Source organism: Vicugna pacos, chromosome 34, assembly GCF_048564905.1.
Source record: "Vicugna pacos chromosome 34, VicPac4, whole genome shotgun sequence".
NCBI lineage: Eukaryota > Metazoa > Chordata > Mammalia > Artiodactyla > Camelidae > Vicugna > Vicugna pacos.
Window position 1 is genome coordinate 8,788,282 of NC_133020.1, and position 15,467 is coordinate 8,803,748.

At 38.2% G+C, this 15,467-nt stretch overlaps 1 protein-coding gene across 1 annotated transcript; it reads right to left on the bottom strand.

Moving 5' to 3' along the window:
* Positions 1–14,475, bottom strand: CMAS (cytidine monophosphate N-acetylneuraminic acid synthetase). Its single transcript, XM_006199928.4, has 8 exons — positions 14,111–14,475; positions 8,443–8,585; positions 8,128–8,283; positions 6,306–6,439; positions 4,490–4,584; positions 3,934–4,105; positions 2,992–3,145; positions 1–593 (listed from the first exon to the last, which is right to left on the bottom strand). The coding sequence occupies exons 1-8, from the start codon at positions 14,368–14,370 to the stop codon at positions 403–405; spliced, it is 1,305 nt and encodes a 434-aa protein (XP_006199990.1). The 5' UTR covers positions 14,371–14,475; the 3' UTR covers positions 1–402.
* Positions 14,476–15,467: the final 992 nt, after the last annotated feature.

Genomic DNA, 15,467 nt, shown 5'->3' on the forward strand with positions numbered 1-15,467 from the left:
TTTGTGAAATGCAATTTTATTAATTAATAGAAGGGCATGTCTTACCAGACAAACTGTCCCCAAATAAATAGTCTCGCATCATTAAAAGCACACAAACACACAGTTTTACAGGGTACAATACAAAGTCAACTTTGATGATGTTCTTACTTGCATTTACTAAAAATCTGAGAAAGACCGTAATCAATCCCTAAAGAATTATCCTGCATAAAGAGAAAAGTAGAGCACAATTATTTCACAGAAGGTTTCGGAGTGACGGTTTGAGAAGACTTCGCTTTAAAAGATGTTAAGATTATCACAAATTAAATCACACTCTGTAACATTACAGCATGGAATTGTACTTAGTCAAAAATTAAAGTGGCTGAAGAAGGCTGTATAATTTCTTTTCCAATATTATACTAATTTCTATTTTTGGCATGAGTTAATAACCTTTTCCATCAGTAGGAAAATGTGCTCTGCAAACTCTCGGAGGGCACCCCGGCCACCGTTGCTTTTGCAAATGTATCCAACAGCCTTCTGGGCAGCGGCACAGGCGTCGGCAGGAACGCCGCTCAGGCCCACTTTCTTCAAGCACTCCTCATCAGACACTTCGTTCCCTACCAAGTCAAAGGAACACTGCTTGAATATTTAAAGAGACAAAGGATATTCTTTCTAAATAATGTAAATAGCAACCAGAAGTAATTCTGATACCTTCAGCAGACCTCAGGCACTGCATGTAAGTACTAGAGAATCGATGGAACAAAAATAAAGTATTTACAAGTGTAATAAATGCTGGAGGTCTAGGGTTTTTCTTAAGCAATCGTAACAAGCTCTTACCAATCAGAAGAGAATGGCATATACTTTCCGCATGCCATGCATCTTGCAATTAGTAGACATTCTATATATAAATGATAATTAAACGTTTGATTAAAGAAAATTTCAAACATGCAAGAATCCCAAATTCATGTAGAATAATTATTAATGTTTTGCATTATTTATCAGGTTCTTCTCCACTCCCTGCCCTCCAAGTTTTTTGGAGGAAAGGGAGAAGAAGGAATTCCCAGACATCATATTTTACCCAAAAACTCTTCAGCAGCTATGTATGATCCAAATAGTTTTAAGAAAGTGACAATATCGTCAAACTAACAAAATCAATAATATTTCCTTCATATCATCTAACAACCTAGTACATGCTCACATATTCTCAGCTGTCTCAAAACTGTCTTTATAGTTGATTTATTTGAATCAGAAACCAAAGTCCACATATTGCATTTTGTTGATATATGTCTTGAGTCTCTTTTAATCTGTAATAGTTCTGATTTGTATTGTGCTTGTTGAAAAGTTACCATCACACTGATGTAACTACATCTTTTCTCTTCTTGCCTTGCTTATTCTCTCCACAATACCCTTTTATTTTTTTATAGGATGAATTTCAGAAGCTCCCAGGACCTAACATTCACCATTCTGAGTATAACTATTACTATACTATAGACCAAATATGCTAATAAAATGCTGGTTTAAAGAATTTGTTTTAAATTTGTTTTAAATTTATGCACTGAAATTTGTTTCTTTTATTATTAAATGTTTTGAAATTAGAATTGTTTTCAATGAAACATGATAGAATTAAAGTATTTCTTTGCATAATCCAGCCCTCAAACTATGCTTTATTAATTAAATTTTATTTATAAAAGTGTTGCTTAGAACTAATGAATGAATTCAGTAAAGCTGTAGGATATAAAATTAACATATAAAAATCTGCTGTGTTCCTATACACCAATAATAAACTATCAGAGAGAGAAATTAGGAGAAAAATTCCATTTACAATTGCATCAAAAAGAATAAAATACCTAGGAATAAATCTAACTAAGGAGGTAAAAAACCTGTACCTGGAAAACTCTTAAGACACTGATAAAAGAAATTGAAGGTGGCACAAACAGATGGAAAGATACACTGTGCTCATGGATTACAAGAATTAATATTGTTAAAATGACCGTAACCACCAAAGGCAATCTACAGATTCAGTGCAATTCCTATCAAAATGCCATAGGCATTTTTCACAGAACTAGAATAAATTAACCTAAAATGTGCGTGGAAACAAAAGATGCCGAACAGCCGAAACAAACTCGAGAAAGAACCAAGCTGGAGGTATCATGCTCTCTGCTTTCAAAAGCTACACTCATCGGAACAGTATGGTCCTGGCACAGAAGCAGACACACAGCCCAGTGGAACAGAACAGAGAGTTCAGAAATAAGCCCACACTTTTACGGTCAGTTAATCTACAACAAAGGAGGCAAGAACATACAATGGGGAAGAGGCAGCCTCTTCAATAAATGCGTGTTGGGAAAACTGGACAGCTACATGCAAAACAATCAAAACGGGACCACTTTCTCACACAATATACAAAAATAAAATCCTTCAGCTTATACAGTGCTGTATGTCAGTTACATCTCAATAAATTGAAAGGAAAAAAGTGTCAATATTTTTAAGGAATACATTTTTATACAGCAAACACCTGATAAATATACTTGCTGAATGCTAGAGTGAAAAATTTGTGACTTCTGACTATGTCAATGAATACATGTTACAGCACTGGTTTTAATGGCTTCAGAGTATTTGTTTTTTATTTTCAAAAATTTTAAAAATTGAAGTATAGTTGATTTACATGTTGTGTTAGTTTCTGGTGTCCAGCATAGTGATTCAGTTCTACATATATATATTCTTTTTCATTATAGGTTATTATAAGACACTGAATGTAGGTCCCTGTGCTATATGGTAGGACCTTGTTGTTTTGTTGCATGGTATTTGATTTTATGGATAACCTATTTTTGCTGGATATTTAAGTGAGTTATTTTTTTTCCTCCATTATTGGTACATTGGTCCAATGTCTTTCCTGGGAATGGAATTTGGGGATCAAATCGATGTATATTTTAAAAAGAGCAAGAGATAGTCAGAGTGTACTTTCTGTATATCAGGAACCTCTAATCCATTATTTTGGCTGAACAGACAGATACCAACCGAGATAGGCCACTTCTTTCCAGCACAGGCCCATCTCCTTTCTCCACTCATCTAAGACTGCAAGCTTGTCTGGTACATTGACTTCCATTTTACAATCCAATTTTAAGGAAGAGAGAGTCTGCTTTGAACAGGCCCTTTCTGAGATTAACCTCACCTAAAAAAAAAAAAAAAACGAAAAAAGAGAAATGAGAAAACAATTCTCATAATAAAGTAATACCTTATAAACAATACAAATGACAAATGAGCAGTCCTTTAACCTTCTGAAGGACTAATTAAGTAAAATCAACTAACTTATTTTAAAATGATGAACTTTAACACATTTTATTTCTAGTCGTCCAATAATGGAGAACGCTGTTTTCTGCAGTGAAAAAGATTCAGTCTACAGGTGAAAAATAAAATATACATTGTCTGATAATAATCTAAGATTCTCATATGATTCAGTATATCCAGAGGAAAGTCTATAATTTGTCTCTTGTGCTGCTTAGGAACAGATATTTAAGATTTCTAGGGAATTACAAGAAATCACCTTAACCTCCATTTTTGAAAATATACATAAATATTGTTATTTTGAATTAAAAATTTCAGTCATAAGAATAAACTACATTTAAAAAAATCCACCTGATATTTGCTTTTTTCCAAATACTGACACTTATTTTCTATGAAATCTTCGTTGCAAGATCCTATGAGAAATACTAGATATAGTGCCCATTGAAAATAATAGTCGTACTCATTCAATAAACAAGAAATATTATTTGTTGATAAACCAATTCCTAATTTTTACTTATCTAAAAGTAAATGGCATAATTTTATAGGCACATGACGGCTAAATTTCAGGTATTTTAATAGATACTAGCAAAAGTGTACATCTCTTATTTCCCTCATACGTTCCCTGACCCTGAATCACAATCTTAAAACACACTGCTACGTTCAGGGGGAACATACCTCAATACCACTTTTCTTTAATAAACTTATACCAATAGCATCTTTTACATCATAAGATATTATTTCTTTTTGGTCTCCTGATACATAAATGTGGCCATTGGTGAGACATCCATCAATATTGCAAACAAAAAGTTTTATCTCCTTCAGCTTCTCTTTGCCAAAATAGCCAAATCTAAAAGAAACCAAAATAGACCTTTGATGATAAATGCAATACTTATTCACTCCCTCTCGTCTGACTAGCACCAGTAAACTCAATAACCCATCCTCCATCAAACACTCAAACATTTCTCTTCAAAGTGACTTCACATACACACTTCAGCTTGTAGTGCAAGGACTTCAAGTGTGGTCTAACCAGACCACGTGCTTCTCAATTACTGAGTAAGCCACCTATAGGCATATTTTATGTGTATGTCTTACTCAAATGAGCACACTAATTACAAAAGATCCTAAGACATTTGGAGTATCAGAAATCAGTGTCTGTAAGTGAATTTAAATGTAGCTACTAAAAATAGTTTGCTATGGTCTAGCGCGAAGGCTCCCCAAGCCTTGTTTGTACCTTAGCACTCTTTGTTCTGCAATAGGCCAGTCAATGTCCACATCGATGTCCACGCTGTGCTCGGCTCGCATTTCATAGTACGCCATCTTCCCACCCTAAAGACAGCACAGATGCCACGGGGCTCTTTTCAACATGCATTCACACATATCAAAAAGTTTATTATAATACAGAACAATGAATTCATTTCTACAGCACTGAGAAAAATGAATACCAGACATACAATAAATATTTTTTTTGGAGGCGAAAGAAAGCTTTTTGTTTCCGATATAGTCTAACCACATAAAACAAATAACTTTAATTTTTCAAATTCTGTCTACACCGTGCAAGTCCCCATTTTTCTTTAAATAGATTTCTATTTTAAGATTGAAAAAAAAAAGCAGAAATAATACACATCCTCCAGTATTCTAACCACAAGGAATTTTCTGGGACTCCCCATCTGTATCCCCTTTGTTCTGGCAGTCTCTCCCATCATGATCCAAAAGTAGCAGTATAAGTGTTTTTGGTACTTCTGTTCCTGTCTGCCATGAGGGGCAAGATAGAAGAAGAAAAGTAACTGTACTACGTACTGCACAGAACTGTCTTAGATCCCTGTGCTACAGATGGGAGTGGACAATAACTGTCTGGGTCACATGCAAGCAAAGGCAGGACGGTGCCGTGATCCTGGGCCTGGGGTATGGGGGCAAGAGGAGAGAAGCCTTTCCCTTGACTGCAATCACTTCAATGCCAAGATCAATTATTAGAAAATTTCATTTTTCAGAATTGCCAGTCTCTTTTCAGATCTTGGTACAATAAGAAACTTCCATTTTTCTCCACACTTCAGGAAAGGGTTAAATCACAGTCCCCCTTAGCAAAGAGCTCAGGGAGGGTGGCATCTATAGAAGTCGAATCTAACTTTCCGAACACTCAAACTTAACCGAACAGCCAGCCTACAGTTTTCCTATACACTGACCAGAAGACTGGAAAAATTCTTTCCCCTCAGAGGATGAGTCACATTAGAATTTCTATTATAAAGAGTGGAGTCTGGGTTTTTTTTTCTTTAAATGCTATTTTTTTGAGTAACATAAGGACTTGAATCCAAATCCTGACAGTATCATTTACTACCTGTTTTTGCTCTGAACCAATCACTTCATTTTTCAGAGCTACTGTTTCCTCCTCTGAAACAGAACTAGGAATGTCAACTTTATCCTGGTGCTACGCAGATCACAGGAGCTCACCAGCTCAGCAAGTAACAGTTATCACCAAAATGAACACATGGTATATGATGTAACTACAGAGGCTCTGAAGATGAGGAGACATCCAACCCACTTACAAAATGAGAGCATTAAGACTCAGAACACATAAAACGGTACGTTCACAGTTCCGCAGTTAGAGAGATGTTACCACAATCTGGTTTTCCTGACACCCGGGTTGGTGCTCGTTCACCTCTATGACACTGCTGTGATTTTGGCTCTTTTAAAAGCAACAGACGTTATTCAACAGTACAACCACAACTTGACAGTAACACAACCATGGATTAAAAAGAGTTTTGAATGCAATAATATGAGTATCAGGACACGTGTAGAACATTCAACACTCGATTCATTTCTCATCTTTGTATTACAGTTGTAGCAGAATCCCTTGCACGTTCACTGAATAAATTCCAAAGTCTGCGGTCAGTGTGCAGGATAAATGCCTCAGATGACAGAGCTTGTCAGTTACTGCCTTTCCTCAAGGAGTTAATACTTTCCTTTATGAACTAAGCCAGACTTCTCTCCTAGAACCCAAAGTATACATATAAAAGGGTCTAAAAGGTTTTTTGCAGAACGAGAGCACAAACCTGTAAGTAACCCATCTCTATCAAATGTCTTTTAGCAAAATAAAACGAGCCATTTTCATACAATTCTCCATCCCAGTCTTGTCGGCGAGGTCGTTTCGCTGGATTCAAATTTAGAGGCTCAGTCATTTCACGAACTAAAAGCAAAAAGCTATAGTAAGTCCAAGATGCTTTGAAAACCAAGTGTTCATTCACTAATTTTTTAAAAAGGCAAATAAAAATGAACTCAATGTAGATTATTTCTGTATCTAAATAAACAGAAGGATTTTTTAAAAGTAACAAAACCCGTACTAATTCTGATGATTTATCTTTGCTTTTCAATAACAGTAATGGAAAAATTAAGTTTAGACAAATTCTGAGTAATTATGGCTTTAGGGTATTTATGCAAATACGGTGCTTTGGGAGGACATAAAGGCAACCTTAAATTAGTTTCAAAAGCACTGAACTTGTCATATAATACCCATATTCAATGTCTGAGCCCTTTAATCTACCTCTCCTATGTGCTGCTATAGAAATAATAACATATGTGTTATTGATCTGGTAGGGTTGAGAAACTACTTTCACGGAGTTATTATAGAAAAATCAAGATTTCCCCATTAAATTATTGAAGCTTTTATATTGATAGAAATGTTTATATATTACATATTCTTACCAGAAGTTAAAAAATATACTAATATAAAATATACATAAGAATAAATAGTTTATTATCTTTGGTAATAATGAAGGATCTGCGATACTAACACATATGATTACAACATGATGTAATAAACAAAGCCCTCAGTATTGGTGTAGAGGGGCTCCCTTGCCCTTTCACTAATTTTTTCCCAAATCTGTGCTTGTGGATGTGTATTAGACATTTCTTGAACCTTTTAAACTTCAATCATTTAGCATATAATGCTCAATATTCAGTTTACCACTGGGCTTCCTTGATTTGCTTCAAAAATGTGTTTTTTAAGCTTTAATCTTTCCTATATTCATTTCTGAGATTTGGTGAAGTTCAAAACACTATACATATATAATTTAGCACAGAAACATGGAATTCAACAAATGTTTACTGAATGAGATCAATAAATAAATACATTCACGGATGTATTTTATCGATTTTGGTAACATTCACATTCAGAGACTGAAAAATCACCATTTTCTGTCTATCTTTACCTTATTATCTAACCGCTCCTTTGTGTCCTTTCTCCACTTTCACTGCGTCTTCCTTACTATCTCCTTTAAGTCAGATATAGATTAGAGACAAATGGGCCAGCTTTCCCATGTTCAACAAATGTCGGAGCGCTTAACAGAAATCATACTGCCTTTCTTCACATATGTTACATTTACCTGTCTGTTCTTTATTACATATTTTGCTAGTTCATCTGGCTAGAAATCAGGCTCCAGCTAAATATTATGGAACTCCTTTTGCACAAGGAGTTACGAATCTGGGGAAGCAATTCCACAAATTCATTCTAGAGGTTTTCCAGAACTTTTGTGGGAAGATTTCTATTCCCACAATTCTCTATGATTTATAGGGAGTTTATCAAACATAAAAGTATTTGCTCTAGAAAAATGACGCACCTGCCTCAAAACATAAGTAGATGGTTAAAGTGTCCCTTTGTTAAAATGTAAAGTAGAGAATTAATTTGGTCTCATTGTTTTGCCTCAATAATCACAAGATTTAGAACTGATTATAAACGTCACTGCTTACTAGAGTTAAGAACCCCTGTTCCATCTTAGTGTTCCCTTTTTACTCTCCTCACTCCTATAGAATACTTACAACATGAAAAAAAATCAATTCATAAAATTAGCTAGAATAAAGATTGATACCACAGGTTACCTCCTTTCTGAATTTCACCCCATCGAAACTGATGGCGTCTCACAACAGAGAAAACAGAATCATATCCTTCTTCTCGAATCATTTCTGCAACTTTCTGAAGATCAGTAGGATGTAAACATGGAGAAGTAGCTTGAATGTTACCTATAATGTCAACCTCTTAAAAAGACAAAACAAATGAAAAGGACATCAAAATAAAGTTCTCTGCGAGCAAGTAGTACTAAGATCTAAGTTCAAATGTTAAAACAAGTCTTGTGAAAGGATAAGCAAGTTGGAAATTAGGTAAAATTTTGAATAAACTATTAGTCAAACTCATACCATTGTGATAATTAAGAAATTCTATGATGGCATCTAGTGAGGTAGAACTGTCTTTTGAAACTTCAGAACTTCTTCGATGAACTTGTGCACCAAATTGTTTGGCCACATTCTCAATTTCATCATGGTCTGTTGAAACCCACACACTGTACAGATATTAAAAAATAAAAAATAAAAAGCCAAATCACTAAAAAAAAATCATTAAAGATAAAAAGGAGCTCTGTAACTCCAAAAATACAGCTTAGATAATGTCAGATTCATTTTTGTACCATCAAAATAATGTTACTGATCCAATGTAACATAAAATTTAAAGAACTGTATTGTATATGTAAACTACATTTTTAAATGTCAGAATCAAAAAACGTGGTCCAAGAATAATATTTATATTTACATATATAAATAATCATACTACATATAACATATTATTGTTTATAGACATACTATTTACATAGCCCTAGATAGTTTTATAAAATTAGAAAAAAAAAGATAATTAATATTTTTAAGGCTAGTAGTGTATTAAACAAAATAGTAGAAGGAGAAGTTCAAATTTAAAGGAAATGAAGAAGATCTTGCTTCTTATTCCCCATTTAAATCCAAAATACTGTATGAAGTATTTAATCTACTTGCTAAGAAAAAATGGACTTGGCTTAGTCAAACCACAAAGCTGAAAGAGTTTCAAACTTAGTAGAGACTAAATGCCCAAGTCTGGGTTCAAAATAGTCACTCAAGCCAACTTTATGTCTCTCCCTCTCTCTCTCTCATAATTGGGAAAACTGCCTATCAGCCCATCATCACAGGTAAGTGTTTTTTTTTTTAATGGAACAATGTTTCTGACAGAATACTATGAATATGACTGTAATACCATATGCCATAAAAATTTTATAACAAGTCATTTATTAGCATATTGGCTAAGCCACTGTGAAGCAACTGTATCTACAGTGTTTTGTATCACAGAAGACAATATTGATGTAGGTACTGACAGGTGATTCATTCTGTAAACAGACAAGGTAAACTTACGGTGTTGATAAATACAGTACAGTACTGTAAATGTATTTTCTCTTCCTTATGATTTTCTTGATAACATTTTCTTTTCTCTAGCTTACTTCACTATAATATAGTATATAATACATACACAAAATGTGTTCATCGATAATAAAAATAGATAAAACAAACAAAACTAAACTAAACATAAAACTAAATAAAACGTAATGTGTTTCAGATATGGAGAACTAGTGGTTACCAGTTTGGGAGAGGGGACAGGTGAAGGGCAACACAGGGGTAGGGGGGAAAAGGGTTTTTAAGGGATTACGAAATCACGTGTGTGAAACTTTTGAAAATTGTAAAGCACTATAGAATTTAATGACTCTTTCATTCAATTAAAAAAATCAGATGAAAAAATGTGTTTATGTTATTGGTAAGGCTTTGGTCTACAGTAGCTATTAGTAGTTAAGTTCTGTGGGATCAAAAAGTAATATGAGACTTTAGACTGTGCAAGGGGGGGTTTCCCAACCCCCATGTTGTTCAAGGGTCAAAAGTATTACTTTTATCTCTTTCATTTAATGTCTACTGAACGAAAGAGAAACTGCATTTTTCAAACATCTATGCTCAACTGTCAAGAAAAGAAAAAACAAAAGAAAATTTTCTAACGTCTCTGGATTTCATTAATTAATTTAAATTCACTTATTCCCTTTACTATTTGCAGAAGGAAGATTTAAATCTAGAAATAAGTCAATAACCAACCACCCCCACAATTCTTTTTCCCCCCAGAGGAAGCCCAGAAAGCAAGATGAGCCACAGGCTAGGGGTAAAGTGTTTCGTATCTTCTCATGTCATTCTGCACAAGGCAGAACACAGGAGTCCTCATTTTCCTCCATCTCAAAATCTGAAATAATTTTGGGTTAGGTTTTTCACTGCAGAAATGTCACAAAGGTATATAACAGAGTGAAGTACCAATGAAAATCTAGTAAATTTTTTAATGAGAGGGTAAAGGGAGGATAGTAAGAGGGCGATGCAGTGAAAAGTAACCAGTATAAGAAACAGATGAGTCTTTTGACATCTTGTTTACGTCACTAACGGAAATAAATTACTGAAGCCATTTATTTTACTATCCTGATCTTTACTGTAATAAAAATTCAACACCACAGGATACAGTGATCTTTCTGAAATGTTTAAAAGGTAAATAAAAAATAATAGAGGTTTTGAAAGAGGTTTGCTTGTGTTTCTTCTTTCCTCCCTTTTATTATTCATTCATTCCTTCATTCATGAAATGTTTCCTGAGCGCCTGTTGTATGTCAGGCCCTACTCTGGACACTGGGGATATATAATCCATTGTTTTGAGAAACTCTCAGCTTATTGGCAGAGACAGAGAGAGGCAAGGACGCAATGACAAACCTTCTTATAAACCTTTTCTAACTTTTTAGAAAGTGTTTTCACAGGGCCTGCTACATAACAGGTGCTCAATATACATTTGTGGAATGAATGAAACAGTAAATGGTTGAGTATGAGCTTTGGAGGGGCTTAAATTCTTGGTCTACCACAAGCTAGCTGGATGACCCTAGGGCGAACCCACAGTCTCTCTAAGCCTCAATTTTCAGCAAAATGGAAGTGATAATAGTAGCAATTATCTAAAATGGCTGTTATGAGAATTAAATATAAACCACAATGCAGAATAAACACTTAATAAATGCTAGCTATTGAAAATAATAAAATAGGAATAGTAATGAAAGAACAGCTACACAGTCTCATTTAATCCTCACACTGACTCTGCTGGAAGGAAAACTCAAGTTCCGCTTTCAGACCTTCAAAGGTCCGAATGTCTAATTTGTTTGTATTCTGTAAGGCAATGGCACTGTGCACATGAAAACACCACCCTATCTGTACACTTAAAACACAATGACCATCATTTGTTAAAGGGACTAAATAAGCCGATCATTTTCCTTTGATTCAAGGGCATCAGATGACGGAGGACAAAAGAGGAACAATGAGCAAGTGAACAAACAGGACTAATAAGCTTCAAAATCAAGTATAAAGTAAATGTCAAAGTCTAATGCCAACGGCTTTAGCCTCAAAGGAAGTCACACTACACCTAACAGGATAAACAGGAACACCAGCCATGACAGGGACAACATAGCACAGGCCTTGCATTAATCACACGTCCACACCGCAGAAATGAAAGCAAACTTGTGCTTACTTTTCACAAGTATGCTAGGCAACATTAAAAAAAAAAACAAAACAATTTATTCTGAGATTTCCTTACACAGCACTCACCCACTGTTGAAAACCAAGCTCTTACAAACTCACCTCTAACAATAACTTTTTACTAGGTGAAGACACTTCGATCTCAGCATTTTTCTTGACTGCTAACTACCCAAGTTAGTACCTAAAACTAGCAACCTGGGAAGTATTGTCAGCTTTGATTCTGAGCTGGTAAGAACACTCAACTAAGTCAAATCACGGTTTTGAACAAAATAATCTCCAAGATATCTCCCAGCCGCGAAAAACACAAATCAGGCAGCTGCAGTGCAGTCCAGTTCCTTCACGGGGTTAAGTACGTGTTGAAGGAAGGAAGTAGAGGGTGAGCAGCAGGAGGCTGCTCCAAACTGACTGCAGCTTCAGAGTAATCAAATAAATTCACACCTACCACATTTAGGTGGTAGATTAGATGTCAAAGGGCAGAGAAGGGATTTGTAATTGCAAACTTCCTAAAGTAATTGTTGTAGGAGAGCGGCCAGGGGCTATCTGCCGGGACAAAGGTAAATTCTCTTGGCAGCGATGAGCAGGCTTTTTAGGGGGGCTGGGATCATTCTACGAACAAGGCCTTAAGCCGCTAGAAACCATGACAGAGTTTGGTTGAACACGGAGGTTTGGATGGAGTTGTTTATGTGTGGAAAGTTCTGCAGCTCTCGGCACAGTCATCTTGACACTATAAAGGAAGAGCCGATCAAGAACCGAGAACTGGAGGATTATGGTGGCCGAGTACACCCTTCCTTTACTTTCTTTCTCTTAAAACTATGTATTAGCACCTGATACGGTATATATTAATTTGTTCGTACATTAACTATCTCTCCCTATTATAATGCAAGCTCCACGAGACTAGGGACTGGCGCTACTGCTATAAACCCTGGTTAAGGACACAGAACAGTGCTTATCACACGGCAGGTAGCCAATAAATATTTACTGAAGGAAGAAATCACTTTTGCCCCTGAATCTGACTATGCCTCGAACAAGCCCTACCTTTTTTTGTTAAGCCAGTCTGAAAGTGCTTTCCTGACATATGCAACCAAAGAGTTGTAAATGAGTTTTGTTCTCAATCTATCAAGAAAGTGACTTTGATCTCTACTTCATTTCATAAAAATAGGCTTTTACTACATCACTGCTGCCAAGATGCACCTTCTCTCCGTTTTTGTTTTTTTTCCCCCAGTGTGTACCCTTTTTAAGGAGGTAAAAACATCCAAAAGCCTGTGAGCTTCACAAGGAAAGAACCATGTCCCGTGCATCTCGGTATTCCCTTGGATGTGTTTGGCAGAAATTAGGGCTCAGTGTTTACTGAACTGAACCAAAACCCCAGGCCTTTCCCTATCTCTCCTTTGCACACTTCCTATTACACTAGTGTTATCTGCTGAGGGCCAGCTCCCATTTACTTCGCACCACTCAGGACTTCCTTTGGATTAAAACATTAAGAAAATTAGTAAATTTATACTTTTTTGATATCCCATTTGTAAACAAGATTGGTTAAATGAAAATCATGTACCATTTATTAATGTGGGTAATGAATAAAACTTAAAAAAAAGCTATCTCTTTAAAAACCAAAACCCAAACATCAAAAGGTGAAAAATAATTTACTTTCCACGGTAACAAATTCAAGCATAATCAGGGTGCAATTCCCATGTGTAAATTCACTCTTGGCACAGAATTCCATCTCCCTTCTCTTATGAATGACATCAGCTTGTAACTCCTGACCTATATGGCATATGGCAATGTCTCCAAAAGATGCACAATTAAAACTGTCCTTGGGGCAAACGAGGTTCCAAAGGTAACGATAGAACCATTTATAACCATTTCATCAAACAGCCCAGCGGGGCGCTTTCTCACTGTCTCTCACCTAGGTACAAACGTAGGGAGCTTTCTAGATTGTGCTGACTCACAGGCAAATAGCTTAGAGTGTTTTCCAAAGGTCAGGAAAGGATCTCCAAGCTGAGCTTGAAATTAGAAAAGCCTTGACACCCCACTCCATTCATGAACCTGATGCCGCCTGAATCGATCAGAGCCAAGCGGGTCTCAGACGCTGAGCAACAGGGGAGAGCCAGGGGCCTCTGCCTAAAGCAGTTCACGTATTCTCGCAGGCGTTCCACAAGGGTGGCCTCCTTTCCTTTACCCTGGGAGGTCAACCCGCGCAGCGCAGACGGCTGAGGTGGGGAAAGCCCCCCTTCTACGGATGTCATGCTCAAGGGCGGCGACAGGAACGGTCCCAAGTTCACGGCTATCAGCAGCTACGAAACAAGGAAGAAGCTGGAGCCCTTCCTCCCTGGGCTGCCAGCCGGGGCCCGGACACCCCGGATCCGGCACACCCCCTCCGGGAGCGACTGCCCCCGAAGCCCCGGCCCCTCCGGCGGCCCGGCTCTCCCTCGCGACCCCCGCCCAGGCCACGCCGCCCACTCTCGCACATGCGCACCTCTGGAAGACCCCCGAGTCCAGGGCCGCACGCAGGACCCAGCCAATGAGCGGGACCCCCGCCAGGTGCTTAATGTTCTTCAGGGGGATGCCCTTGCTGCCGCCCCGGGCCAGAATCAGGGCCGCCAGGTGCGGGGGCTTCTCCACGCCTCGGCCCTGGCCGCCGCGGGAGTTGCGCTGCAGCTTCGGCGGCCGGCCCCGCGAGGGCCGCCCCCGCGGGTTGGAGACGGAGGTGGCGGCCCCCTTCTCCACCGAGTCCATCTTCCTCCCACGCCTTCTCCCCAGCTTCTCCACATCCGGGAGCTCTTGCCTCGCCACCTCAGCTCGGCGCCGCCCGATCTCCCCGCCCGGCCGCTCGCGGGGGAGGCTGTCCCCGGCCCCGCCCACCGCCTTGTCCTGCGCCCTCGCGGGGCACGCCGGGAGTTGTAGTCCGCGGGGGGGGCTCGCAGGGTCCTGTCGGCCCAGCAGGTTCCGCCTGGGCGACCCCAACGAACCCAAGACGAGCAGCGAGACGCCAGTCACGACTGGAAGGAGGTGCAGCCTCTGCGGGCTTGATAGTGTATGGAGATGAATAAAACAGGCACCACAGCTTCCCGATCTTTTGTTCAAGAACTTCCCCACTTAGGAATTGTGGTGGGGTTCCCACTGCACACCCAGATGCACCTTAACACGGATCAATTTTGTGTTTTAAAATTTCTATTTCCTACGTACGTCTTTCTGTTATGCTCCTGATTTCCAAGAAATTACCTCATTCGAATGTCCTCCGGGCACCTTAAATTCAGCATTTTAAAAACAACTCTGCCAATGGGCTCAAACTTCTTCTACCTCTGCATTTTCTTTTTCTTTCTTCTTCTTTTTTTTTTAGAAATTGAAGTATCACTGGCATAAACATATTAGTTTCAGGCCTACAATGTAATGGTTCGATATTTGTATGTATTGGAAAATGATCGCCGGAGGAGGGCTAGGTAACACTTCTGCCTGCATTTTCTATCAATGTCACCATCCTTCTGGATGGAAAAACTTGGAAGTCAACCTTGACTACTCCCTTCTAGTGTAGTAGACACCTGTCGTTGTTTGGTTTTTGTTTTTGACCTGATGAAACTCTTTTTATTTCAGGAACCTGGTGAGTTTCACTCCAATCCTCAGCATTGGAGCCATGGGTGTGTGACCCAAGCTGGCCAAGCTAAGTACCTCCCCTTCCTGAGCATAGCTGTGGTCTAGGGGCAGGCATATGACCAAGCAGAGCCCATTAGAGCCCTTTCCAGAGACTTTGAGAAAGAAAGGATCTTTTTCTTGCTACATTTTTGGGTGCTAAGGACCGTGTAAACTTGACTCCTCAGGGCAGGCCGAAGAAAGCA